The sequence below is a fragment of the Parus major genome, chromosome 3 (assembly GCF_001522545.3).
Source record: "Parus major isolate Abel chromosome 3, Parus_major1.1, whole genome shotgun sequence".
In the NCBI taxonomy this organism is placed as follows: Eukaryota; Metazoa; Chordata; class Aves; order Passeriformes; family Paridae; genus Parus; species Parus major.
The window spans coordinates 79,151,097-79,178,978 of NC_031770.1; the positions used below are offsets into that span (position 1 = coordinate 79,151,097).

At 36.7% G+C, this 27,882-nt stretch overlaps 1 protein-coding gene across 5 annotated transcripts; it reads right to left on the reverse strand.

The window, feature by feature from the left end:
• Nucleotides 1-1,445: 1,445 nt before the first annotated feature.
• LOC107202221 (cytochrome b5 reductase 4) lies at nt 1,446-27,882 on the reverse strand. Of its 5 annotated transcripts, none has more exons than XM_033512893.1 (17): nt 27,752-27,882; nt 26,448-26,601; nt 23,567-23,667; nt 21,470-21,554; nt 17,889-17,939; nt 15,556-15,610; nt 14,193-14,250; nt 13,985-14,078; nt 13,400-13,432; nt 12,565-12,687; nt 9,433-9,573; nt 8,186-8,338; nt 7,431-7,581; nt 4,491-4,577; nt 2,965-3,129; nt 2,138-2,189; nt 1,446-2,062 (listed from the first exon to the last, which is right to left on the reverse strand). In XM_033512893.1, the coding sequence occupies exons 1-17, from the start codon at nt 27,824-27,826 to the stop codon at nt 2,000-2,002; spliced, it is 1,641 nt and encodes a 546-aa protein (XP_033368784.1). In that variant the 5' UTR covers nt 27,827-27,882; the 3' UTR covers nt 1,446-1,999. The 5 variants fall into 5 exon arrangements, with proteins under 5 accessions (XP_033368784.1, XP_033368782.1, XP_015478204.1 ...); XM_033512891.1 differs by lacking the exon at nt 27,752-27,882 and adding an exon at nt 27,263-27,451; XM_015622718.3 differs by lacking the exon at nt 2,138-2,189 and having other exon boundaries at nt 27,752-27,826.

Consider the following 27,882-nt stretch of genomic DNA (forward strand, 5'->3'; position numbering starts at 1 on the left):
GTGCTGAGAACAGGGCCACAATCACTCTCCTGGTCCTGCTGGCCACACCATTGCTGGCCAGGCCAGGACATCACTGGCCTTCTTGGCCACCTGGGCACTGCTGGTTCACGTTCAGCTAACTATCAACCAGCACCCCCAAGTCCTTTTGCACTGGGCTGCTTTCCAGTCAAAACATTTTGTGCCTGTTTGACCACGTTGCTAGCAATAAAGGTTAATTATGAAAAAAGAAACCAAAACTGCCAGCAGCTCCATTTTAACAGCTGTATTAATGCTGATTTGATTCCTAATGCAAACAGGCAGACCATGAGCATTGCTGCCTTCAAAAAATATTCACACTTGATTTTAGATGCTCAGCCTGGTGGCCATCACTTTAAGAATGTATTATAAAATTTGTGATCTGCAACAAGTCTTTCAAGTATTAGAAAAATATAAGTAAAATCTAAAAGATACACTTCTGACATTTTTAACAAATTGTATCATATCTAGATCAGCAAGTTAAAGTAATGTCAAATGACCACTTGTTGCTGAGTTACTCACACAAAGACCTGCTATTAGTAGTAACAGATTATTCAAAACTCCACTGGAAATCTGAGGCTTTTAGAAGTATGACAATTAATCCTAAATTACATCTGAAAAATCCTCAAAGTGCCTAAGGTTTTAAGAGCCAGTCCTGGGGAAAACATGCAGCTCTGCTTATCTTAGCAGAAAATTCACTTTGGAATTTTGAAAAGTGTCCCTCCACTTAACTGCATTATAGATACCAAATTATGACTGCCTTCAACTACAGTTTCAGTCTTCTGAAATAATTTGTGACCTATGGGCAACAAGTGAGAACCAGATCCTTTTCTAACTTCAAGTCAAACTGAGGATGGGACTGAAGAGATGACAGTTCAGTTAAGCATAGCTGGTCACGGTCAGATAGCAATTTTAGCCTTTTTAAAGGGTATCATTAAGACATTTTTCTTGAATGTATTAATGCCACAACTACAAGTCTTGCTTCTTAGGAGGAAGAAATATCCATTCAACACAACAGGAAGACATAAACAGTACTAGATGTCACACAAAACATGAAAACATCTAAGAAAGTAGCTGCTCTACTGCTTTTTTCTCCAAAACACTATTAGGCTGCAGGTTACTGCCTCATGATAATAAATTTTAATAATGGAGCATAAAAAACCACACCCATGGAAATAACCTCATTTAATACTAGTGCAACCTGTCAAATATTTTTAGGTATTTCTGTGGTCCTGACCCTGGTATCTGTGCTGTCATGTTTTTATCTTCAGATCGTGTCATAACAAGGCATGTGTAACATCGGTCACATGGGAAGTTTTGTGGTAGACCAAGACTCCGTAGCTCTGTTTTGAGTTCTCATCTGGAGTACTAAAATTGTGGAAACCTTTCTTTATAATATTTAATGAAAAAAATTGCAGAAATACATGAAGTAATGTAAAATTATTTTTTTTAATTTGATGTAGATTTTATATTTTACCAAAGGTATTTTTCTTCCTTGTTTACAAAGCAAAAAATGTATCTGGATCATTTTCAAGTCAAATAGAGACATCAGATGAAAAGGAAATTTTTTGAATGACCAATTACCTGAGTTACAGTGCAATATTTAATCTCAGACAGTATTGCTCTTTGGACTTTTTACAGTAAGAAATAATAAGCATTATCAAGTCAAAACCTTAATCAGAGCTTGTTGTAAAGTCAAGAATTCTCATGAACCAGCAACATGAAATAACTGACATAATGTATACTACACTTTTTTGCTTGCCTCTACAATAAATTAATACCCTGGATAACTTAAATATTAGCAAAAGTATTTACAAAAAGAAGAAAAAACACAGTATAAAATCTCTTTTTCAAATATATGCTTCTTCCAAGAAACAGTTTGGTACCAAGAGTGAAATTTCAAGTCTTACAAAATTGTTTCTCACTTATTTAAATTCATGATGATAAATAAATAACACTGAATTATACAAACATTGATATCGTCCTATGGGTTTATGCAGTAAAAGCGTGTATCTCTTCTTGGGAGTATCCAAGATCCTTCAGATATCTGAAAGAAAGAAATCAAGTTAGCAATATCAATATTTGGGACTGAAACTCCAACATAGATACAGATGAAGCATACCTTCAGCACCACTTCATTGCTTTTACTCAGACATCTACATTCAACTTTACCTCTGCAAGTACATTTAGAAAACAATCAATGCCCAGGAGCTCAGATATACTGCATGAACTTTTTGGGTAATGAAAAACAATTTCTAAAAATAAATACAGATATCATCTGAATTATCTCAGATTTCTCAAGAGGCAGCATAATTATTGGCCAACACACGTTGACTTCAGTAAGACTGCAGAAATGCAAATGACATCACATTGGTTCAATATTTTGAAGCTGGGCAAGAGAAATTTAGAGGACCTTTTATCTTAAAACATGCATAAAAAACAAGAAAATACTAGGTACAGACACAAATAAATGCATTAATTTAAAAAATAATTGAGAAAAATGCTTCTGATAGCACAACTGCTTTGAATTTTACTTCTGTAGCCTAATTTGTCAAGGTAACACCAAAAAAGAAAGCTTATTTCCTATTATTCCAACTTTTCTATAAACATAAAATTAAAAGCAGCATTTAAAACCTTGGGAAAAACTGTTACTGGTAAAGAGTTGCTTTTAAAAATGAAATGAAATGAAAGTTCTGGACAACTTACTATAACTAATGAAACTTACATATTGCTGATACTTATTTAGCTACACATAAATACAAATATACTCCTCAAGTATGGTGCAAGGTGGTTTAATTCCCTTTTTTGTTTAATTTTGAAAGTTTTCTTACAAAGCAGACAACATAAGGCAATTTTTTAAAGACTACCAAATCTAAAACTCTACAGCTGATTAGGTGATAAAATTTTAAAAAAATTCTCATTTTCCAGTTCATTATTAAAAATACTCACTGTACTCCTTGTTCTGTAAAAGGTGTTGGACCACAGATGCAGATAAGCACTTTGGAGTCTCTTCTGCTCCTTTTCACAAACTCAGAGAGAAGACATGAAGAAATCTTCCCCTCTTTACCCACCCAGTCTTTTGATGGTTGTGAAAGAATGAACTGAACTTCAAACCTGGTAAGCAGAAGAATATTTCATAAATATTACCTCTGATTAGAAATCTGCTATGCAAAATGCTAGTGCCCAAGACACTGATGATTATCTTCCTGCTCTGCTCAGCCCCCCACTGCAATATCAGATCTCACACATATTTAGTCATTCCTACAGATCAAGTCAGTCAAATCACCTCCAATATTGCATATTTATTTAACTAAATCTTTCAATGTTAAAAATTCTAGCTTTCTATTTAAATCTATATAAAAAAAAAAAACAGCTGGCACCAATTAAGATACTTAAGCACAGATTTTACTGCTCCAATAGTCACTCACACACAAATGTTGGTGTAGCTCAATACACAAGCAGTGAGATAAGAATGCTTGGCCAGCCTCCTGAAAATGTCAGTACCATTTCAGTAATGAGAAAATACTCATTTTCTGAATGTTGGTTTCAAAAACTCACCAACAGAATAGTAACTAACTGAAAACCAAGCACTTCTATATCTGAGGATCCTGTGGAAAGGGAGACGAGGATTTTACTGTAAATTTGCACCATGTCTAGACTAAAAAGCTTTGAATGTGCCAGACATCACTAGGGTATGAAACAGTATTGATTTTTCACTTCACTTTGTTGTGGAGGAACAAGTGGTTTCTACTGAGGAAGAATTCAACTAAGAATTAACCATAAACAAAACATTTTTATCACATAAAATCTAAGCAGTGACAATTTATCTAGTGGTAACAGCAAGGAAACTGAAATTAAAAGGTAACCTGACAATCCTTTGTCTCCTGACAAAACTATGGCCTGCTGAATTAAGTTGACATTACATGTGCACTACTTGCATTTTAATCTGCAATTACACTGTAATTGAGGGCAAAATGGAACAATTATTAAGAAAAAATTAAAGTAATGATCCTATTTAAACTCTGAATTTCTACATAAACATTTTCATAACCAGTGACACCAAAAAGATTTTTGTAAGACCTCTCTAAATTCAGAATGTTTCTCCTGGGGTACATTCTCCTTCTCTCTTCTGTGCTCCATTTTGCGCAATTCTATTATTAAGGCTAAGGCAAATTTTCTTTTGCATCAAAAAGTTTCTCAGTTTTCAAAATCATCTCCAATAACTACCTATTAAACACTCTAAATCAAATCCCTGGCTTCCCATGGGACCTACAGAACTTAACAACATAGCCTCCACTATGCATCCGTGAGCAACGGATCTCCTTCCACTCCCTAGGTCTCATTATATTCTTAGCTAAGAATTCTTGCAGAATCAGAATCTGTCCTTGTGCCAAGCTGTACAATTAATCTAAGCCCCAAGACTTGTTCTGTACACAGAGATGTTACAAGTTGTTCTCCACAAGACTTTTAATTACCTTTCATCTTTAAGAGCTAATTGCTCTAGTTGGCTTCTCCAGAGTATGTCATCCTCAGTTTTGTTGAAGAAGATCAGCTTCACTGTCCTTAAAAAAGCAAAACAAAAATTAAAATTAACTGCAGATTGGTTCTGTTAAAGAATCGGAACTTAATGCATCATACAGAAACCTTTTACTTATATTTTTTGTTTTCTTAAGAGGCATTGTAAGTCAAAATGAGACACACTGAGCAAGCTTTGGAAAACTTGCCTGGTATAGACAAAACAGCCACCAATCAGCTATGCTATACCTTTAAATACTAAAATTATCTTATTCAGAAACTAGAATGTGCCAGAATCTTTACATGCTTCCCAGGGCCCACTTCTCTGAAAACACAGAAAATAAAGCCCACTACACTGAAGTAGTGTTCTAAATGGTTGCATGGTGCACCACAGCATCAAGTGTTACTCAGGTGGGGGGAAGTCAATAAAAAGTGCATAGGAAAGCCATGCATTTTGTTCATTGACCCCAAAAGTAGAAACTGGTTATTTGGAGAATAATGTTTTGAGACTCCCTTATTGGTTCTCCCCAGGGTAGACAAATGTATCTGCTGCAGTTCTGCTCAGTACTCAGCACTACAAAGAACAGAAAAATGCAAACTTGGAATAAACTGGTCACAGTCTTGCTAGATAAAGGGAGAACACAACTAAAATGAAGAAGTGGGAATTTAGATATGATCCCCACCAGTAAAGAAAAGCTGGATGACAGAATGATGACAAAAATTTAGATAAATAAGAAGCTTCATCAGCCCTTTGTAAGGAAAGAGAGCAAGCCTAACACACTGGAAGCTACTTCAAGGGATGTAGATTTTAAAGAACTATAAACACTGGTATGCAAGGTTTTATGGAAGACTGTTCAGAAAGAGGAGTTAGAGACCCTTAAAAGGATTTTAACAGGGAAGAAGAGGAGATAGAAAGTTAAAAAACTACCTTCCATACAAGAATGACGATGAGAGTGGGATACTATATCAAAAGTGAATACAAGACCAGAGTGGTAATTTCTGAATGAAAAGTTGGAGACAAAGATACAACTATCAAGGAGAATCAAGAATAGATTTACAAGCATCCTATACTTGAGAAGAGCATTAGCCCCCTACATAGTGTTTAGTGCTTTTGTGCTTCAGTATTCTTTAAGAAACGTACCCACTTTATGCAATTATACACAACCAGTAAAAGGAGCTAAAAAACCCTCATCTGAAAGAGTAGAGGACCAAGATCCTTTTATAGTTAACACTTTGGCCAAATACAATTTGGCCTGTAAGAGAGGAAACAAGGCTGAAGAAAGAGCATCGTGACTTGATGCACAAAAGGATAGTGCAGCTATGAAGGGAACAAATTGTTTTGCCCCTTTACAGTAGGCAAGGAATAGACTTACAAGATAATAGGCAGACTTTGTCTAGACAGTAAGAATGAAAATCCAATTATCCAAGCCCATTACAGCAAATGTTGCCCTGGGAAGCTGAAGATTCTCCATTGTTCACAGTGAAGCCCCAGAGGTTCGGTAGCACTTGCCCAGCACTCCAGACAGAGATTGCTTTGGCACCCTCAGGTGACAAGTCTGTCATTGTAGAGATTATTCCTCAGCTTTCTGCATTTTGTGTCCTAGCATATTCAATCCAAGCTTATGGCTAGTTGCTTTGCTAAGTAAGATAATTCTATGCAAATCAATACTTACACTGCTCATATATATACACACACACACATATGTATCTCATACAGATAAAGATACATATATTAAATAGACTCTAGTAGTACTTTCCCAAAAAATAAATTGAATAAATTGAGGAACCAAACTGCCTAGAACAGTCAGAAAAACAAAGTCTTGAAGAGTCTACATATAAATAGCACCTGTGTCTCAGTTCAAGTCACTCCAGCACCTAACCTGCCTACACAGCAAGATGGAAAAATTCGTTTACTTTGACTAGTAAGGAAACAGATTCTGCTGTACCCTAAACTAACACTGAGTTCCCATAGGAAATTGTGCTGAGAAGAGCTAAAACTGTGTCCCCAAGCACTTTGTCAGATGAGAGACTCATCCTTTGGATTCACAAAGCCAGTCAGCTACTTTTTATCTGCTACTTACAATACAGGATATTTTGGAAAAGCTAAACAGTAGAGTCTCTCTGCTTACAAAACAGGATTATATGGAACTGCTGAAATATAACAATATAAGAGTAGTATCTAGATTTAGGGTTTTTTTAGAAACAAAATTTGCACTCTATGTCATCCTTTGTAGCTTTAGTATAAAGATTAGTGTACAATTAATCCCTCTGTTTCAAAAGCAGAAGTACTAGTTCTGCAGTTCTGAAGGACATAACCTGCTCCCTTGACCAAGAACAAGAAATGCTTTCTTCTGTAGATTTTACAGAGTACAGAATGCATGTGCAATACACATCTTTTCATGAATTTGAATATACTTAATGCTGTACTTATATAAGTGATATATAAATCTTCTGGGAAAACTGGAACTCATCTCGAAACAATGTGTTACTGCTGTTTAGCAGGGAAAACTTAGTTATGGAAAACTAACTATTCTAATGTATCAGAGAGAAGCCATAAGTAAACAGTTGCAGCACTCCTCAGTCCAAAACCCAGTATCTACACTGTAATATTTCCATACTAAAAAAAGACACTTAAATGCGAAGCTAATTACAAAAAAAAGCCCTCAAAGTTTCTACTCAGCGAGCTCATTTGTACCACAACTAAAATTCAAAATGCAAATCAGTCCACTACATTGATTGTAGACAATAATCAAAAAGTGGAAGTTGCCTCAGCTTCTGACAGACTCTTACCTAAAGCACACCACTTTTTGGTGTAAGTTGAAGAAAAATGCTTTCACACCATTTTATTTTGTTAATTGTTTTATTAACACTGAAGCTTGTGTGTAAAGAAGTCCACATACCTGAGACAGCTAACTTCAGTCAGAGCAAAATTCAGCAGTTTAACCATTGGTGTGAAACCTGTGCCTCCTGCTAATAAGAGGAGATCTTCTGAAGTTTGAACTTGAGACTTCTTGAAGTTACCTTCAGGATTGCTGACAGAAATATAGTCTCCTTTATTTAAAAAATTAAAAATAAACATTAATTTGATGAAATGAAGCTAATCCACATTCTGATTTTTTAAAAGCCATTTCATATTGCCTTCATCTTTATAATATTAGAGTTTCTTTCATTAAGGTAATATACATTTCACATAAGGATCATTCTTGTTAGAAGAAGAGATGTACAAATAAAATGTTTTGTCATGATGGATTTCACACCATATGAGTACACAAACATTTGCAAACCCGGTGTTAAAAATCTACCTCTGTATCTGAAACGGAAAAGGAAGTGCATCCTAAGTCCCATAAAACAGATTTTCTTTATGCAAAAGTACAAGAAGTTGTTCTCAGAGCATATGACATCAAAGCCATCAACTATATGTTCACACACATCACTCAGGAGAGTGCCTAGTTACAGTAAGGACAAGCACTATCTAAGGACTAAGGACAATCTAATTCCTTAGATTCAAGGAATGGAGAATAAGGTGTAAAAGGAGTTTTAAATAAGTCCTGTTTAAGTAGGTAAACAATAAGAATGTCACAATACTCAGACAGCGAATCTTTAAAAATAATGTAGCTGTAGCAAAACCAAAGACAATCCCCCAACATATATTTACCAATTTGTAGGTGGTCAAGTGCCTGTGTGAACAGTCCAAGGGAATAAATTTTAATCATTAAATATATATGCACACTATCATGGCGAGGTGGTTCTTGGAAATCCAGTGGTAAAAAAGGCAACACAGGTGTGTATGGTTTTACTACCTCTGTCCCTAGAGAGCAGACAGAAATATAGTTCAAATAATATGTAAAGTATTCTACATCCAGACAGTACAAACAAATACCAAAACAAACAAAGAATGAATAAATAACCTGTATATACCATAAAAATAAAACCACCTCATGCTTTCATGCGAGTTATTACTTTCCACTACACCAGTTTTTATTATAGGATTGGAAGCCTTGTCCTTCCAGTTAAAATCTTGAGTATGTTATTTCCATGCTACTTAGCAACTAAGGACACAGGATGAAAAGATCTTGAGTCATCCCCAAATTACATGAAAATCTAAATATTTTCATTAATTTTCAAGTACCACAGCTTGATTTATTCTAAATTTAAACAGCAGTTTTTTAATACTGCACAATTATAATTTCTTGTAGTATAATTTCAAAAAGCTATTGTCTAATGATAGTAAGATCTCAAGAGCTGGACACTAGTAAAGAATTAGGAAAGGAGAAGGAGGAGGTCAAAACAGTTCTCAATTAATGGATGTTTAAAAATTCTTCTGAGAAGTCTCTACCATGTATACTGCAATCCAAGTACAGTGACCAGTATAACTATTAATATCCAAATTTTAAGAAGTACCCTTTAAAATAGTAAATTGGCTGTTTCTTTGACCTTCTGTTTTCTTTTTTTAAGCTTTTACAAAATTTTGAAGAATAGCACATTGAAGAAAAGCACATGTGCTTTTCATGATACGTTCTCCTCATAACCTCATGTTATCGTTAATATCTCGCAACTGGAGTGCAAAGCAGTGTTGCCATGACTACTATAAATCCCTCAGAAGAAAAAAAAAATTGCAACAGTACCCTCCTCATTTCAAAAAAGCTACAAACTAAAAGGAACTGACTAATGATACATAAAACATATCCAATAAGCTTTCCACACTTCAAAGATGAACAGCACTGCTTTGGAGTTTTTAAAGAGACAGTTGACAGCAGAGACAGTAAGGTAACAAATAAATGCCAGCCATCTCAATAATTAGCTTTCCATCAATATTAATCCAGTCATTATTAAGCATTCTCCCAACTCTACGAAAAGGATTCATGTAAATAAATCCATTACTACACTCTCAATTTCTCTTACCTGCAATAATTTGTTTGAGGTAAACATGTTGTCCTGTGGGAACACAGAGATGTGTGCCCTTAGGCAACATTAGGCAGAAGAGTTTGGTGTCATGGGTAACTTCTGTCTTAGAAACCAACTTGCATTTCCTGAAGAACAGTCCTAAAAACATTTTTCTTGTTATTTAAGTCTCAATCTGTCATTCTTTTATTACATATCTTTCAATAAGAGAGACAAATGTGTGTATTTCACTATATATTTATAAAAAAACAATAAATAGATGCTTCTTGTGTAATTACTTATAATTTTTATAATTCTGGACTCATGTATAATGTCATTTTAAGAGCCTCTGAGTTACTGACTGTAAGTAAGTAGAAAAGCACCAAAAAACTATCAGAACCATTTGTACTACATTGCACCTGCACTGAGCTCCCCATACAAGTGCAGTGTGGGTACACAGAAGCAGATCAAAACCAGCTGGTGGAATGGAAGCAAAACATAAGCCAGCACTGCACCCCACTCCTCAACAGACCACTCCTCACAGCCACCCCAGCAGGCTGAGGGAAGTGACCCTGCACTTCTATTTTGTCCTTCAGAGACCTCACCTAGGGTACCACGTTCAGCTCTGGGGTCATCAGCATAAGAAGGATGTGGACCTGCTGGAGCAAGTCCAGAAAAGGGCCACAAAGATGAACAGAGGGCTGGAGCACCTCTCCTATGAAGATACACTGAGAGAGTAGGGGTTGTTCAACCTGGAGAAGAGAAAGCTCCAGGAAGCTCATAGGAACCTTCATTAAAGGAGAGGATCAGGAGTAATTTTTCTTATTCACAAAATGATTTCTTGCCACCAAACTGGAATCATTTCGGGTAAAATGATTACTTTTATTAGAAAGCATAAGTTACCAAAAGAACTAGTAATACACTAGTATTTAGTGTATTTATTTTATTATTCAATAAAAATTGAATAAAATGATTTAAAAAAAAAAAAAAGTGTAACAAGATAACACAACTACTTTCTATTCTGTTCCCAAATTCTCAGAAGTGGAAATTATCAGTTGCACTGTCTTCATATAAGACTTTCATACTCATTAGAAATAAAAGGTAATGCTGACAGTAAGCAGAGGAAGATTCAAGTGAAAAAAATCAGAATATTTGGACAACACATCAGTGCTGCAGTATATTGAGTGCTGCATAGAAATACCAGATATAAAGGTATAAAACAGCTTTTTAAAAGTTATTTTTTTAGCAATTCATTATTATTTCTTTGTTCACACTGCACAAGACATGGGTTTCTTTACCCATGACATTATTTTGCTCCAAAGAGTGAAAACAAAAACGAAAACTGGGCAATTTAGAATAAGGGAGCACAGTTCTAAGCAGAAAAGGAAAATGGCTATTTAAGAGTAAACCAAATGAATAGAAGCCTCCAACATGCAGATTTTATGGTTGAGGTAAAAGCACAGGTTCAAATGAAGAAAACACATGTACACCTGAGCATTCTTCTTCTACAAACTCTCTTGCATACTCAATTTTAAATTTAAAGATTTTAAAATTTAAAAGCTGCAGAATAGGAGTTTCTGAAGTAGGGATTAGAAAGCTATAGATATAAATTTATTTGTTAGATTCCTTACTTTTGTAATCAGGCATTTGAAGAAACTCAGAGGTAGCAAGCCCCTTAAGTTTTCTGCATATTCAATTTAAGCTGATGTGAACTCAGTCAATGATATGTAATAAAGTTATCCAATAACTATAGTACTGCTCTGTATGACAGGAGAAATGTTATGTTGGAGATTGACTTCTTAGAAAAAAAAAGCAAAGTAATTATCTAGAAAGCATTGGTTACTAATGCTCAATATATATTTTGTCAATTGTATCTAGCTATCCACACCTTCCTCATTTGCAAAGGATCTATAAAGCCATTCTATTCTATATCTCTTGTTCTTTCAGATTATCTTCTCTTTCTGTTTTATACAATCACAAAACACAATAAGGAGGGAGAAAGTGAGCAACAGACAGCAGACAACACATTAGATCAGGCTGTAACCCCTTAGATACAGAAAATTGTATCAAAAAAATCTAATTTTCAAGTGGATGACTCAACAGTTTCTGAAACTCTCAAAAGGGAAATTACATTCCAAATAAACTAAAGGTAGCTAGAGAGATGTGCTTTTATGCAGTCTTCCTTTTCAAACCACATTAATTTCTTGACTTTAAAGGCCCACACAGCATAACTGAGGGCCAGTAAGAGACGTACAACATCATGAGCAACATTTCATTGGCTCTTAAAAATGCACAGCTTTGCTTTCACACATAATAAGGCAGACTATAATCTAAAAGTCAATTTTTGAGCATTATTAGACAGAGGACCAAGAGGGCTTTTGAGAAACTAGGTGCAATAACATCAGGAGTGTGGTTATATTACGCAATGTAATGGTGCAGAAGTTTTTAATTTAGCTCAAAAAAACCCCAAACCCACACTGATCACTATAATATACTTCAGTGCTATAACAAGTTCACAGTATTATTATTATCACAAAATGAATCCATATATAACATTTACTGCTTCTTGCAGACACATCAGCTTGTTCAGAGCTGGCTTTAATACCTTGTCCTCGGGTGACTAAACCAGGACATACCTATACATGACTTAAGTCCCTTATTTAACCTGAACTCAAGTTACAAAAATGCAGTGTACTGGAACAATGTTACAGCACTGACAAATGTTACTGTACCTACAATAACAATTGGAAGTGAAGGTTTTTGACCCTTCACTCATTACTCCCATAATGACTGACACATGTCCATGCCCTCTCTCCTCAGGGTCTACTGCGGCTTTCATATGGACAGAGAGGTCATTAAGCACACAGGTAACCATGAAATAGAACAACACTTGGGCAGTGTTCACCTTCCAATATTAGGTTCAACTTCAACTCCATTGAGGGACAAAAACCAAGAAACTACAGCAAAGCAAAAAACCCTCCTCCATGTCAAACCCTTTCTAGGAAAATTCCTGAACAGCTATCAAGATCAGACAATTGTGAAAGAAATGAAGGTACAACAACACTAAAATAAAATCCTGGAAAAAAACCAAATATGACTAATAAGCTTCAAGAAGTCTTAAAACAGCTGGTAGATGGCCATGAAATTGCTTACCTCTGACTGTGCGTTTGATAAATGTATTATGACCCTCTCGAGGCTGTCCCAGCATTTTCCAATGAATGTTATCCTTTTTATTTAAGATGATCTCTACTTTCCCTACTTTTTCAGCAATATTTACTAAAAGAGAAAAGATTTCATATTGTTACTTCTAGTTATACTCCATACAAAAAAATTATTTCACACATCAACTATAATGAAATTCAGAACAATTACTCATTTCTCATGACTTATTTTTTAAGTTAGAATATCTAATTAAAGGTACTTTCAGGCTCTCTCGATAATGTTTTAGAGTGCAGCTAAAACAAGCACTAACTGCACATGCATAATTAATACACATTATTTGCTAAATAAATTGTGGAACTAGGACAACTTCACAGACCATTCTGGTCAAGAAAAAAGCTCATGAACCCAGAGTCCTCATGTACTGGAAACTGGTGGTTATCACAACTTATTACTTTCTTTTCGAGGTCATTTCAATTAACAATTAAATCCAAGAAAATCCCAGTCTAAGCAAAAAACAGTTTACAAATACACAAGAGAACTAACTTCCATCTATTTTAACAATTAGTCATATTTAGAAGGATAAGCACTATTAACTTACTACTCTCACAGGCCCAAGTGCCACAATTAAAAAAAAAATAATGTTATGGCTTGGTTTGACTGACTGTCTCAGGACCTGATGGTAAGCAAAACTGTAAAGTATCTGATGAGTCAGAAAAAGAAATTGAAAGTATCATGATTTGGAAGGGATCAACAAGGATCACAGAAGTTCAGCTCCTGACTGGACTATCCTAGAAGAGACAGAGAACTGCTGCAAGAGACAAATTACCAGCCACATCTTCTGAAACTGCATGATCCAAATCTGAAATAAATACAAACACACTCTGTGTTAAGCAATAACAAAATTATATTCCAGCCATCATATATACAGAAAATATAAGTCAAGGAATACTGACTGAACTAATAACCCTAAAAAGTTACGCATGTTTATTTGGTCTTGAAATTTGACTCATGAGTTCTGCAAGCCTCATGCATGAAGGCATTGTTTTTCCCATTACTTATAACAATGGCTCATGTAAATCCACCAATCTGAAATTACTGTACTTGCCCTTGTGAATGACGGCTTTTTAATAATTGTAAAAAACACAGTTGAAGAAAGATTCTACACTACTTTAAAAATCAATTTCTTATTGCATTTTAGTCCACATGTAAGAAATTTAGTGCATACTAAACAAATCAAGATGTGAGTTGATAAACAACATAATCCCTTTATATCAAGGAACTTTAACCATCTCTAATAATAGAGGAATAAAATATTAATGGGTACATGCAAAATGCTTATGGTCTGATGAGCAGGTTTTAATATAGTAGAATGAAAATTCAGTACTTTCAACTGCAAAATGACAGTACCTACCAACTTCTACAAGATATGAGTGGTCATCCATGATGATCTCTCCCCTTAATTGTTTCTCTTGACAGTCAACTATCACCAACTCTGCATTCATGTCCTTTCATAGCCAAGGGAAAAAAAAAAAATAAAACCAATTTTTATAAAGTTCTCCCAGAATTCAAGCTAGACCACAACTGGATCTTATAATTCCTCCTTCATGAAATATGCTTACCTTCTGCTTAGTATATATGACAATTTTGATTGAACTATCTGTTTGGAACCAGTCATAACTGTAAAACAAAAAATAAGGACAAAAATATATACTTTGAGCATATCAAAATATATTTAACCCCAAGCCTTCAAACAGAACTTGTTTAACAAATTTACAAGCCAAATATATTACTACTTTTGAAGATTAAGTCCAATGTCAGTAATTTTGACAAAACTACTAAAATAACTATCTAATTATGTATCCTGATAGTCAGTACACTGTAGTTAAAATTGTAGGGTATTAGTTTTACTTAAAAAGCACATGCATTCTCTTCATAGTATATGAACCTATGATTAAAATCTTGAGTCCAGACAGAAGCATTAAATAGGCAGGGTGGCTTCCAAGAGTTAAAGATTTGATGCACATACCACAAAAACACAGTTCCCTTCATCTCCATATATCAAGTTTTTGCACTCATTCCTATGTTCCCAAGTCCAAACCTTGTAATAAATACAGGCTAAAGTAAGGGGGAAAAAAAAAAAAAAAGCCTTCAAATGCTAATTATTTGCATGGCCTTGCACTTCCCAGGAAGTAATTTCCATCTACTCCTGGACCAGAAAAACAGACACAAAGGGAGGTGCAAACACTTCTGATAGTCAACATATTTTAGGCTGCACATTTTCCAGTCATATGTCAGAATTTTCCAGACACATGTGGGAAGAAAGGCAGCAAGGTTTGGAGACCACTTCAGAAAACAAACCTCATTCCAACTGTTTACAAGCTACAGTATTTTACGACTGCATATAACTAGCCCAGAGAACACACACTCCCAGGGGATTTTGATGCCAAGTAAGAAACTGCACCCTGAGGGCCAAAGGCATCATGGAATAAAATGATGCCTCAGTGATAACAGCAGGCGTATCACACTGAGCTTTTAGGGCCTCCTTTGCTTTACATAATGCAGCTATCATATCTTAATATATTTCAGGTTGAAATTATACCCTTTTTCAAGGCACGGCAATTGTTTACAGACAAATTAGTTGAAGTCAAGAAAGTAATCAGTCCTGTTGGAATCATTTTCCATGAGTTTTCTCAAGAAACAAAGCTGAGGAGCCTGCAAATACAAGCCATACATTTATATACAATCAAGGCAGCACAAGACTTAGGAATCAACAAGCAAAGAACCATCATCTGCCCATATGACCTCTGACAAGCTGTTTAAACCTGAACTTCAACTTTCCTATTTATACAAGGACAGTAATAACACACCTATTTAATTGAAATTTCAAGAGCTAACCATGGAAGATCTTGCCTTGTTTTTACTAAGAATTGCACAGAACTCTTAAACAGAATGTTTAACAGACAATGACAGACAAAGGCTTACCTTGGACTTAAATCTTTAGAAGAAGAAACCAGTACTTTCTTCTCAGGAAGCACACCTGCAGAGAGCAGAGAGTCGTTAAAATATCTGCTGAGATGCTTGCTTAATATAAATAATACTCAGGTATGTCAGGGGTTTGTGGTTTTGCATTTTTTAACTGAATGTTTTAAGTGTCCTCGAACAATATTTGGTGGCTTTATTTCCACAGTAGCCAGACTATGTACATTTAAGGTATTTAGTTTTTATTCAGCACTCTCTCTTGGTGAGCAAGGTCCTAGAACATGGGGGTCTACTTCAGAACTTGAGTTCCACACACCACAGTACCTGTGTTGTACTCAGTTTCATCAGTTATTAACTTGTGCTTTTACACTTGGTGATAGTGAAGCACAGAAAGGCAAAAAGGTTATCTGAGTGACTTTCCTTTAACAGAACTGTGTTTATACAATTCATATGAATAAATTCAATTTGAGATGCCTGATCTAACCTAATTCACAAATAAAATTTCATGTCAGTCGATTAAGCAGAGATATCAGCCCTAATCCTTCTACACAGCACTTTGCTAAGAATTTTCAAAGAATTCAGATACTCACTTTAACTATTTAACTGCATGAAACAGTGTGAAACAGCCTTTGCTGGAAAGCAACAGTTGGTCAGTCTTTCAAAATGTCAGTTGTACTAATCTCTGGCATAATAGAAATTGAATATATTTGGCAAAATCTTGAGGACAGAGACAGATAAAAGCAACAGCAATACCGCATCATTTTTAACACAAAGAAGCTAGATAGAATGATGATGGAAGAAGTTCAGACTGAACAGCTGGTAAGTGTTGGTTTCAAGCCCATTCAAAGGAAAACCTTGCAAATCTGAAATGGCTACGCATAAAATAATTAACACATGAATTCTCAATTACCCAGACTATTATCTTCTAAACTCCTGTAAGTTTTGTAGTATGACTACAAGCTTAAACAGTAATTGAGTGGCTCTACCACGTGGAAGTAGATAAAAACAAAGAGAGCTACTCTGGTCTAATCCAATCTGTCAAAACTATTTGACCACACAGATGGGAGAATTAACCCAAAGCAATAAAAACTCAGTCAAATTACTTATTCTTTGATCCTTAATTACTCCTAAATACACACCATCTGCAGCTGCCAAGGAAGCTAAAAGGCAGAGCAGTCAGATCACTGCAAAAGAAAACCAATCACCTAACAATAAAAGCCTTCTCAAAAGCTAAGCCTTTCTTGAAGACACATCATATGATCTGCTTGGCCTCCACAGAAAACAGGAATCCATGGTCTTACTTAGTCCTATATGCTTTTACAGGTCCAGAGAAATATATGAACAGCCACAATAAAAAAGAACATTCTGGCAAACCAATTTATTTAGATGCTAATTTTAGATGTAAGATGCTACATGAAAACAATGATTCACGCTGCAATAAAAAGACGATGATTCAGGTGATCAGTGAACCAATTAAGCAAAGTGCTTTATTAGTCATGGTGATCACAACTAAGAAAAGCTGTGGGTGAAGCCAAAGGCTGATGGCAGGCATGAAATGAAGAGTTTAAGGTGACCAGGTGAACAGCAGAATTACAACCCTGCATCACAGGACTGGTTTCCACAATCCCAAGGCTAGTGATAAAGGTTCTCATGCCATCTTTATAGCTACATTGGATAGAGCTTGGTTTGGTAGGTGGATTGAATCATAGACAGAAAATGAGTAGAACTGCCAGTCACAAAAGGTGTGATCAGTATACAAAGTCCAGCTGGGGGCTAGTTACTGTTAGCACTCCCTAGGGAACAGGGAATGCTGACATTGTTTCACACAGTCACTAGCAACCTACAGGACACACACTCTCCCAGTCAGAGCAACAACAAATCATGCAAACAGGCAAAACATGAAAAGTTAAGGTTACTAAGGGATGCAGAGAGACTGAAGAAATGGGCTGACAAAAAATTCATGAAGCTCAGAAGGAAATGAAAAATTTTGCACTTTAAAAAAAAACCCCAAAAAACGAACCAGCAAAACAAGCAGAAGACCTGACCAGATAGAAAAGACTTTGGCAGAAAATCTTCCCAGCACCTCACAGACAAGCTGACTGTGCTTGTCCATCCCATACCTCCCTTGTCTACACTTTTACTGCAGTTTTACAATACTTTCAAACACAGAATTCAAAGTACTTGGTTAGGATTTTGCCTTCTGAAATTTCCACAGATCACTACAGCCTCAGCTCTGGATTAAAATGCAAAAAGAAGCGTGTGTAAATACTGCTTGTTCAATGATATTCATATAAGTTTGAGATTCACTCCCCACTTGGCTTCAGGTGAAAACTTACCATTAAGCTGTTTCTTGTCTTCAGACAGAGTAGAAGAAATCTCTGCAAGCACTAAGAAAAAAACAACAAGCACAATAGTTAAGAAGTTACAGTACTTGCCCACATCATGCTAAATTAGCCAAAGGATCTCCAAATAAACCTTCCAAAAGGCTTAACGGAATGACCAGGATACTTCAGACATCAAGAAGCAACAAATAAATGCAGCACTCATTACCATTCAAAAAAAAATTATGTCTAATTAAAAAATTGGTACAAGTGCCAAAAGTTGCACAGCACTTAAGGACAAGAAATGGCAGAACCCTACACTTTAAAAAAAAACAACATCACAAATCATCTTTTATAAGCTTCATAGCTAAGAAGTTCACTGAATCTGTTAAGAATTTCAATGACACGTGTCTCATGACATGACACAGTGGACTGCAAATCTGACAAGCCCAATCCTTAGAAAACTAAACCAAATCCTTGGCAGGAACACAGAAAAGAAGAAAATCTTTCTATAAGCTCCCACTGCCAAATGATTTTATTTTCAAGTTATTATCTGAGTTTTTCAATAATTCTACAGTATGCTACAACTATTCCAAGCCAACCAACTCTAGCAGGAAGAAAAAAAAAAAAAAAAAAAAAGACCAGGTGTCAATTCATTTTTAAGGTGCTCATCCTCATGTCCTTCTGTTCACAGTGAATCTGTGGGGAAAGCAGACCTCTGGATACACCTGGCCCCATTTCTGCCCTTCTCTACACTGCACATTTCAGAATGTCCTAATATGAAAGATCCAATTTATATTCTCTCTAATGGGAGCCAAATCTGGGCTTCTTCTTACCTTTACTGTTTCCCTCAAAGTAGGAAAAACAGATCTGTTATTCCTGCACCCTTTTATGAAAACCAAAATGGGAATTTTTCTTCCCTATTTTTCCATATCCTTCCCAGTGCTCTGCATCACACCAGCCACTGTTAGAGGAAAAATGCTAGACAGAAGCTAAGGAAGGCTCCCAGAGCAAAGCGCCTACCATATGATATTGCAAAATTACTTGAGAGCTCTTCAGCCTTCATCAGAGGCTTTCATGTAGTGCCACAGAAAGGTAAAAAGAAAATACTCCACACATTTTTAGTTGAGGTAAAAAGAAAATAATCCACAAATTTTTGGTTGAGGCAACATTTGTCTGCATATTCTACTATACACCAGGATGGGCAAGGTATTCACAAAAACTTCTATCTAATGAAAGACAATTTTTTGTATTTAGAAGTCTACTCTCATTTCACTACACTTTAACACACCACACAGAAATCAGCACTGCAATTTTAAGGACTGTGTGAGACACAGTGAAGGCAGAGCCCTGTCTCTGTTCCCTGGGTGACATCACAGTTCTAAGTCCAATCTTGTTGTATTAACAATAATACAATATGCATGCTGACTCCCAAGTAACCACTAAAGTAACATAGGGACTATGTTACTATACACTAACATTGTCTCTGGAAACATCAGCATTATTAAAACTCTTCAGAATGTGCTAATGTCTACAGCTGAGCACCCTGAATGGACAGCAAGCAGTTTCATGCTATACAGGTTTGCTGAGGGAGATTCTGAAATTGCCTCTTACATCCATGAGTACTCCACTGGCCTTCTGAGCAAATACAAACCCTACATGTTTCAGTGCAAAGATCCACTGTAATCAAGACGGGACACTTCAGAATTTCTTCTTAGTCACTACTAAAAGCGTGAGGCAGCATTCTCAAAATACAAGTTGACAAAACACTATTGCCAGCATTTTCAACAGACTCTTCTTTCTCAAAAATAAAACCAACAACCTAGAGTGTGCAAGAACCAATTCAGTTTCCTTAAGCAGTTCAGTAAGCAAATTGCACCATCTCCCAAGAAACCACCAAAACACAGGAAAAAAACAACTCTAAGCTAAACAACCACAAATCTTCCAGCAATGCCCCAACAAGCCTACATCTGCCTTCCTTGCAATGTAGTAAGATTGCACCAAATAGCAAGTACCAATGTTTGTCCTACTACTGAACACTCACTCTCTGTCACAAAGAGAAAGCAATGCAATCCACAATTTGAAGTCTTGTCTTCCCTCTATACTCTATAGGGCAAATTTAATCCTCTATTCAAAGACATGCACCTTAATTTAGTAATTTATTCTTCTATTCTGAAATGCAAACTTTGCAGAATATGGCCTTCTAGATAAAAGACTAGAATTACTAGAATTACTGCTGGATAATAGTGAAGTACATCAAGAACTTTTTGATAATTCAAAGGAGGAGGATATATTCAGTTCCCTCCTGGGAACTGAAATAAACCTTGAGAATCTTACAGTGAAGGATCTCAGCAAGTCCCATGCTGGAGTGTTCCAGAAAAGGGCCAGAAAGCTGGTGAACAATCTAGACGGTAAATCCCATGAGGAGTGGCTGAGGGAGCTGGGAGTGTTTAGCCTGGAGAAGAGGAAGCTGAGGGGGCCCTTACTGCTCTCTACAACTCCCTGAAAGGAGGGTATAGCCAGATGGGGGTTGACCTCTTGGCTGCACCAGGGGAGGTTCTGGTTGGAGATCAGAAGAACTTCCCTGAAAGCACTGTTAAGTATTGTATCAAGATGCCCAGGGAGGTGATGGAGTCACCATCCCTGGAAGTGTTCAAGAAATAACTGGACATGGCACTCAGTCCATGGTCTAGATGACAAGGCGGTGGCTGTTCAAAGGATGGATTCAATCTTGGAGGTCTTCTCAAGCCTGAATGAATCTGTAGTTCTGTTATCAATTTGATTCTTTATTAACAAAATTACATTTTTTCAAGTCTGAAATGGCTAAAAGTGGCACAGGCAACAGAACTGGTTTTATATAGTTGATAAACTTTATCCTGCAAATTTTACTACAGCAAAGAAGTAAAGATGAAGATAGTCCTATTAACAAACAAAGCATAAAAAGGGAACAGCAGAAAATAGACTGCCAGAGCCAGAAGGAATGAAGATGTATCTATGTTTTACTGACTGGCTGTCACAAGAATTCCTTCCAGTTGCAAAAAAGTTAGATTAATAAAATCAACAAAATTCATGTTTATTTCTAAATTTCTAACTCAGTTGACAAAGTAGCAGTAACATCTCTGTAATGCCTCAACTCAGTGAGGCAACTATGCTGCTGAGGTTTCTCCATACTTTGTAGCATTTACCCTAAAAATTCCACACTGTAATTAGCTACCTAGCATCATGGAGACATAAAATACTATTCTACTTCACACAAAGACCAAACTCAACCTAACTGCTAAGACAATGTTATCTAAGCATTAAGGAAAAACACAGTGCACTTCTTCAGGAGCTGAAGAGCTACAAGATAGCTAAAATTGTGAACTGAAGTATGCCACAGAATTGGAGAAAAATAGTTGCAATCATTAACCCTTTCATGTTTTCACTGCATCGTCAGGTATCTGCTGTAAAAAAATTAATATATACAAAAGCCTTCAACTCTATGCAAGAATAGAGACTCTTCTCATAAATATGAGGTGATTTAGGATTTCTTATAATTTCCAGATAATTTTGGAATAAAGTATAATAGACAATATTTCATTCTTAAAACAACTCACCTTTTGGAGCAGCAATAGGCTTGACAGCCATTCTCCCAACAAGACATTCCTTCAGCATTGATTCATAATTGACCCAGCGATGAACCTACATTAAGAAAATATTTTTTCGTAAAATTTGGAATTCTTACTATGTTGTTCTATGCTCTGAAATAGAAAAGTTCATTTTTGTATATTGACTAATATAATTCATTTAGCAGATTATTTTTTAAACACATAATAAGTCACTATTACATCAGTCAGTACTTATTTTTACTTCTATTACAGATATCATGGCATTAAGTGAAACCATAGGATTATGAAAGAAGCAACAATAGTTTGAGTTACTCATTTATGCTTTGCAATATCTGAACATCATAACCTTGAGCTACAGAATATATTTCAGAGCAGCATTTTTATGATGCATGCTACACAACTAAAAGAATAAAGACCTTGTCATTACCACAATGTTTATTAGTCTTGTTTAGACAAGTGAAGGGAAAAGGGATGAAGGAAACAAACAAAGAATAACAGTTAAGACAAACACACACCTCCTACCAAGCTGGCGTATTTCTGTTTGCTTCTGTCCTACTATCACTGAATCATTTGGAAATTCCCTATTTTAGAAAGTAAAATAAAGTGAAGAAAAAGCAGTAGCTTTACAGACCAGAACTGGAGAACTTGAAGAAGAAATGGATGGCAGAAAAGCGAATTCTGATAGGGCATCCAGGATAACATCACAAGAAGAGAAAAGGAAACAAAGTGTTGCATGACAAATTTGAATGGTATCTAGATTTAAAATAAAAACTTTAAACTGCTAAGGAGATGAGACAAAGAATCCCATCAACAAGTTGTAGTTTCTTCATATACAGGTAACAGAAAGAAATGAAGGATTATGAATGACAGTTAATTTTCCAGAAATTTGGGGGACACTAGCAATCTACCAAGCTCTTAAAAAAAGACCACTATCTGACAGAAACAGAAGGCTAAAGCAGAGGGGAAAACAAACACCTCCTGTAACAGCAAAGTCATAAGGCAGAAACAATAAAAGCGAAAAGCATATTTTCAGGCTCTAAACCTGCTTCCATTCCCATGATAAACTAAAAAGCTGCAAGCATATATCTGAACTTAACTACAGGAGCTTCCCCAAATACTCCCGATGTCAAGACTCCTTTTTTCAAGGACATCATAGAATGACCCAGCAACATAATTACAAGCCACAACTTGAAACTGGATACTTGATACTACAAATTTCTTGAAATCAAAGAATTATGCCTAAAACCAGCACCTCATTTGTGGAAAGATTAACCAAGGATAAACTCAACAAAGCTAAAACACTATCCATCTTTATTTACAATGTTAAAAACATCTTGCAGATGAAGGCATAACATACTCTGATGCACAACATGTAAAGAGGTAACATATTTCCTTTCAGAAACAGAGGATATTTCTTTTCTGCTCTTTCCCAGTTTCTCAGATAAACCTAGTAATGGAGATCCACAGAATGTGTTTCTAAAAAATACTAACTCAGTGAATCACATTTTACAGCACCAAGCTTGTGATCCCTTGCAGAAAGCACACCCATGCTAAAGAATCTTTATTTTTCGAGTATTGTAAAAACATTTAAAGAAATAGTAAACAAATAAGAGACCAACTGTCATCTTGTGATTTGTTCACCAGTTAAAGTTAATAGAAGCTCCAGCATTTTTTCTGATAATAGAGCTGCCAAGTAAATAGACAAAGAATTATACAAGCTTTCTTCAGAAAGTGAAAGCTCTTAGAAAAATAGGCCTCTTCAACAACAGCAGCCATTGCAGCAATTTATTAAGAAGGTGGTAGCTTTATTGCTAGTTTTATTGCTATTTCTCCTAAAAAAAGGGGGTCTAATTGAAGCATAATTCTAACAACATAAAGTGACATTTTCATTAGTGTCTTTTGATACAAAGTTTAAATGACATGTCTCTTCCAACACGTGTAATTTTAAGCAGTGATCTGCTGCCTTTCCTTAGGATTGAAAAAGTTCAAATCACCACTTGCACTGAAACGCCCTAAAAATAATCACAAAACATGCATTTTTCAAAGTATGGTGAGCAAGTGTCATTTGCTGCCAGTAGCTCTCACCTGATCAAAGAGATCTGTACCATCAGTTCCTGCTGCTTTCATTAGTTCATCCTCACCACCTGGATGGTACTCCATGTACGGCGTCACATTATATACAAATCCTGAAGAAAACCGAATATAAAAGCATATGAGCAGCATTTCTACAACCACCCCTGTCTCCAAAAATAATGGAAAGGTTAGCACAAATTAAAGAGTGCACTAGCAAACAGCAGGCATAACTGGAACAAACAGCATGACTTCACAAAAACAGAAACCTAAGTCACCCAATTGTATAGAGCACAAGAGGTATCCTATTACACAGAGATGCCAATCCTACAGTCACACACCACTTGCCCTGGCTTAAGACTTCCATCTAGAAACTGAACATGGTGTAACCTAGCTAGAGGGTAAAAGTACCACAGGCAGGTTTAAAATGAGACAAAATTGAACCAGCTAGGGCACAGAATTGTTTTCAGTTTCCCTTCCAATTAAGTTATCCTTGAAGTGTTGTTGTCATTGTTTCCCTACCGCCCATCACCATCATGGAATGAAATGCCTACAGGAACAAACTGTCTCACTTAAGGAAAAACTGTCACCATCAGCAACAAAACTTCCATTCTTCAGATTCAGCAATGTCAGAAATTTAACATAGCTTGTGCTCATTAATGGCTTACAACTCTGGTTGTATCTGTCCCAGTAACAGGGCTCAGCATTGTTTCTACACTTCCAGTGAGATAAAACAATGTTTCTTTACAGGTCTGAAATGATGAAGGCTAATTACTGTTGCTAGGCAACTGGGTTATTGGAGCCTGAAGAACGCAGCTATAAACAGATTTAACTACAGACATACTGCTGCTAACATGATTATTTTGCCTCCCTACCTACCTAAGTATTTGAAGATATTTAACATCATCAAAACAGGAAGCTACCGAAAATGGAACAGTGGCAGTGCTTTCAAAAGCTTTGAAGACATTAGGAAGTGCCCATTAATTACTTCAGAAGGAGAGAAAAGCATTCAGCACTGAGACTGGGGCAGACATACTTGGAGCAATCCTAGCTGGCAAGAACAACAATCCCAGTCAACAACAAAGACCCTGTAAATAACAAAGGAAGGATCTCTGCACATTTTACTGACCTGCTCTACTGATGGCTGTATTCATTGTGCCATCTTGTGTGCAGCAATGATTACTGCACACAATAAATTTTAAGTAACTGCATAGCCATGGCCTCCTGAATACTACTCAAATTTACCATCAAACTTGCTAGAAAAAGAAATATCATTCATATAGCCTTCATTTTTAACTCCCCTGAACCCCCCTTTATATATAGATTGTGCCCTATATGACAGCTTTCTTTGACTACACTGGGGTTTTGAATCAAGTTAGTTCACATTGCTCTCATGGGCTTTTGCTCTTTCTTTTAGAGACACAGTCTAACTACCAATGCAGAGACCTAATTTAGCTTTTCCATAATTATATTCTTTTACTACCTGTCCACATATGAGGGCTACTGTGATTTTCAGTTATGATGTTTTTTTCACTAGTCATCTGAGAACACAGAAAAGGCAGACCTGGAAAAATTTAAGGAAAGATATAGAGAGGCAAGTTGATGGAGTTCTTGTAAAAACCAACCTCAGAGATGCAATGAAGGTAGGATGATATTAAACAGAAAACAGAAGCACTTTCAGGCAGTAATTCTGTCTGCAGTAAATGTTCCTTTTTCAGAGTGAAGAATGAACAGATGTCCATAGCAAACAAGTTTTCTTTAGCTCTCATCCTGCTATAGTATTATTAGCACATGCAACTGCAGCACAGAGAATTAACAATCCTATTATTTTGCTCAAAGGCCAGTACTGAATAACATTTTACCTTTACTTTCACTCTCATCCCCTTTAACATCCAACAATAATACAATCACACTCACACAGAAATTCTTAAATTTCTTTTGCTGAAGTCCAGACACAACATTTTATTAAATATCAATGCTGTTCCTTACCAGGTCAATCTTATTACTAACAGATTAAGATCAGAGTAGCTAATGGGACATTTCTGTAGAAAGAGTGCTCCTATCTTCATTGAAATTGGTGTTACCTTCTAACTAATTTACAGTGATATTAGTGTAGTTAAGACTCTAAATTATTAAACTGCAGAGCAAATGTTTTCTACTTTCTGTAAGACAATTAGGAACTTCGTTTGCAACTCTGAATATACTCTTCTAGCCACAGCTATTGCTCCAGACCACCTTCACACATTGCTAAATAATATATGATTCAACTTCTGAGCTAAAATTTCCTTAAAATATTAAGAAATAGAATTGCATAGTTACCACAGGTACTTGTCAATGTAGACAGAGATTACAGTTCCTTCTGTGTGGCAACTGTCATTTGCAGTACTAAGTTTTATGAACCAGTATGTGTGCTTTCAGTTATTTCCTAAAGACTGTTCTCCAGGTTTAAGTAGTATTTTTAATATTTACATGTCTCTGGATGCTCTAAAGCAATCCTTAAAAATAGTCACCTGCTCAAACTAATAAGCTGTCAAAGAGGGAGAAGTATACATGTCAACTACTATTTTCTTGCTAAGTCCTTTTTATTTGATACATTAACTAAAATCATGTGGTTTATTATTTTCATAGGCAGCTATAAAATTGGTATAAAATATGCCCATTTGGAAGATTTATTTTGAAAAGCCTGAAAGCAAAGAACATCATTGTAACAAAAAAATCTCTTAATTGAAGTTATGCAAATTACACCAAGATTACACCTGGCCTAAACACAGGAGATACATAGGTTTTCTTGGAGTATGTCTTTTATTCTTTTTTTTTGAGTTTTGTTGCTTCTTTTTTAAGTACAGAAAAGAGAAACCAGGTAAAAAAATCCAAAAGAAACATCACAGCCACCAACCTCTTATACATATCCAGCAGTCCTCCTTTTTGTTGTGTTTAGAGAGCTCATCTTCAGTCACTTCAATCAGCCTCCCTTTCAAACCAGTCAAGTCCTTCCCACTTTTAGTCAGCCGAATCCAATCCATAAGACTCCTTCCCGGTTTTAAAGGTACCTGAAAAATAAAAAATGTACAAACAACTTCAAACTCTAAAGGAAGAAAAAGCCATTCTAAGAATACACTTTTCTGAGCTCCATAGGAAGGCTCAGACAAAATAAAAGAGAAATAACCTAACTCATATTATTCACTGATATATGGGAGCCCTACTCAGTAGTAAGGGTGCTTAAGGGAATGTTCTGGATAGTGACACAGAAATTACTGAACTCAAACAAACATTCAGATGACTTTTCCCAAAGCAAACTGAAGACACTAAGTCTGCCTGGGGTAGTAAATCATTTAAGATATGGTCTAGAAAACTATGAGCAATAAAGAAATGAGATTTAAAAACCATGGCCAGGTAAGATAAGTTTTGCCTTCACAGCATTCATAAAGACTACAAGCCCTACGGCAACTGCAGCCTCATCTAGAGAAAGTTGACAGAAGTCTTTCCAGAGAAGTATTGCCATGGCCTGCCTGCCCTGAAAGGCAGAGTGAGATCTTCAGGGTATCTAACACCTTCCTTTTCCCAGCACAGACTTTGCCCAGCACAGTCTGGGAACCCTTTTGATCCAAATTTCAACAGCAGGAAACAGGGTTAAAGAACTGCAGTCTTACAAAACCACAGGAAAAACAGAAGCAAAAAGCCGAAAGCATATATATAAACTACAGCACCCACATTGCTTAATGCGACTTTACTCCAAGTCTGTTTTCCGAGCAAAGTCTCTAGACAACAAATATTCTCAAAGCCCCTCCCAAGACGAAGATCCAACACATAAAGCATAAGCTGCATGCAGTAATTCCAAGGTGAAAGCCTCCATCTCTGCACAGGAAGAACCGCCGGGGCAGGAGGTGCCGGAAGCGTTATCACCGCCGCCCTCTCAAACGGGAAGTCCCAAGCGCTTTCCAGCGACGCAGCCGAGCCGGCCCCTCGCCCGAGATCCTGCCGAGGCCCCTCGGCGGGCGCTGGAGGGGGGCGGCCGGTGGCAGCCCTGCCCCAGCGGCAGCTGGGAACCGACCGGGAACCGGCCGGGAACCACCGCAGCTCGGCCGGGCGGGGCCAGGCCAGGCCAGGCCAGGCCAGGCAGCTGCCGCCAGCGCGGCGGGAAAAACGGGAGCGCCCTTCACCTTCCCCCCAAGCGACCACCAGCGGCAGAGCCGCCCCTACCTTGCTGCGGGCACCCGCTGCCGCTCGCTGCTGGGAGCCGGGCGCGGGGAAGGCCGGCGGCGTCACGTTCAGCATGGTGCCGGGCCGGGCCGCAGCCGGGCCCCGGCGGAGCGCTGGGGCACAGCGCGCAG

What these genes read in the sequence shown, in the direction of transcription:
- LOC107202221 (XM_033512891.1), bottom strand. Translation starts at nt 27,376, where the DNA reads ATGCAGCTTATGCTTTATGTGTTGGATCTTCGTCTTGGGAGGGGCTTT. An exon ending in AGACAAGAAACAGCTTAATG is followed by an intron (nt 15,611 to 17,888) that starts GTAAGTTTTCAC and finishes TGCTCTCTGCAG; the next exon opens with GTGTGCTTCCTGAGAAGAAA. An exon ending in TTTACAGAACAAGGAGTACA is followed by an intron (nt 2,190 to 2,964) that starts GTGAGTATTTTT and finishes ATGTACTTGCAG; the next exon opens with AGGTAAAGTTGAATGTAGAT.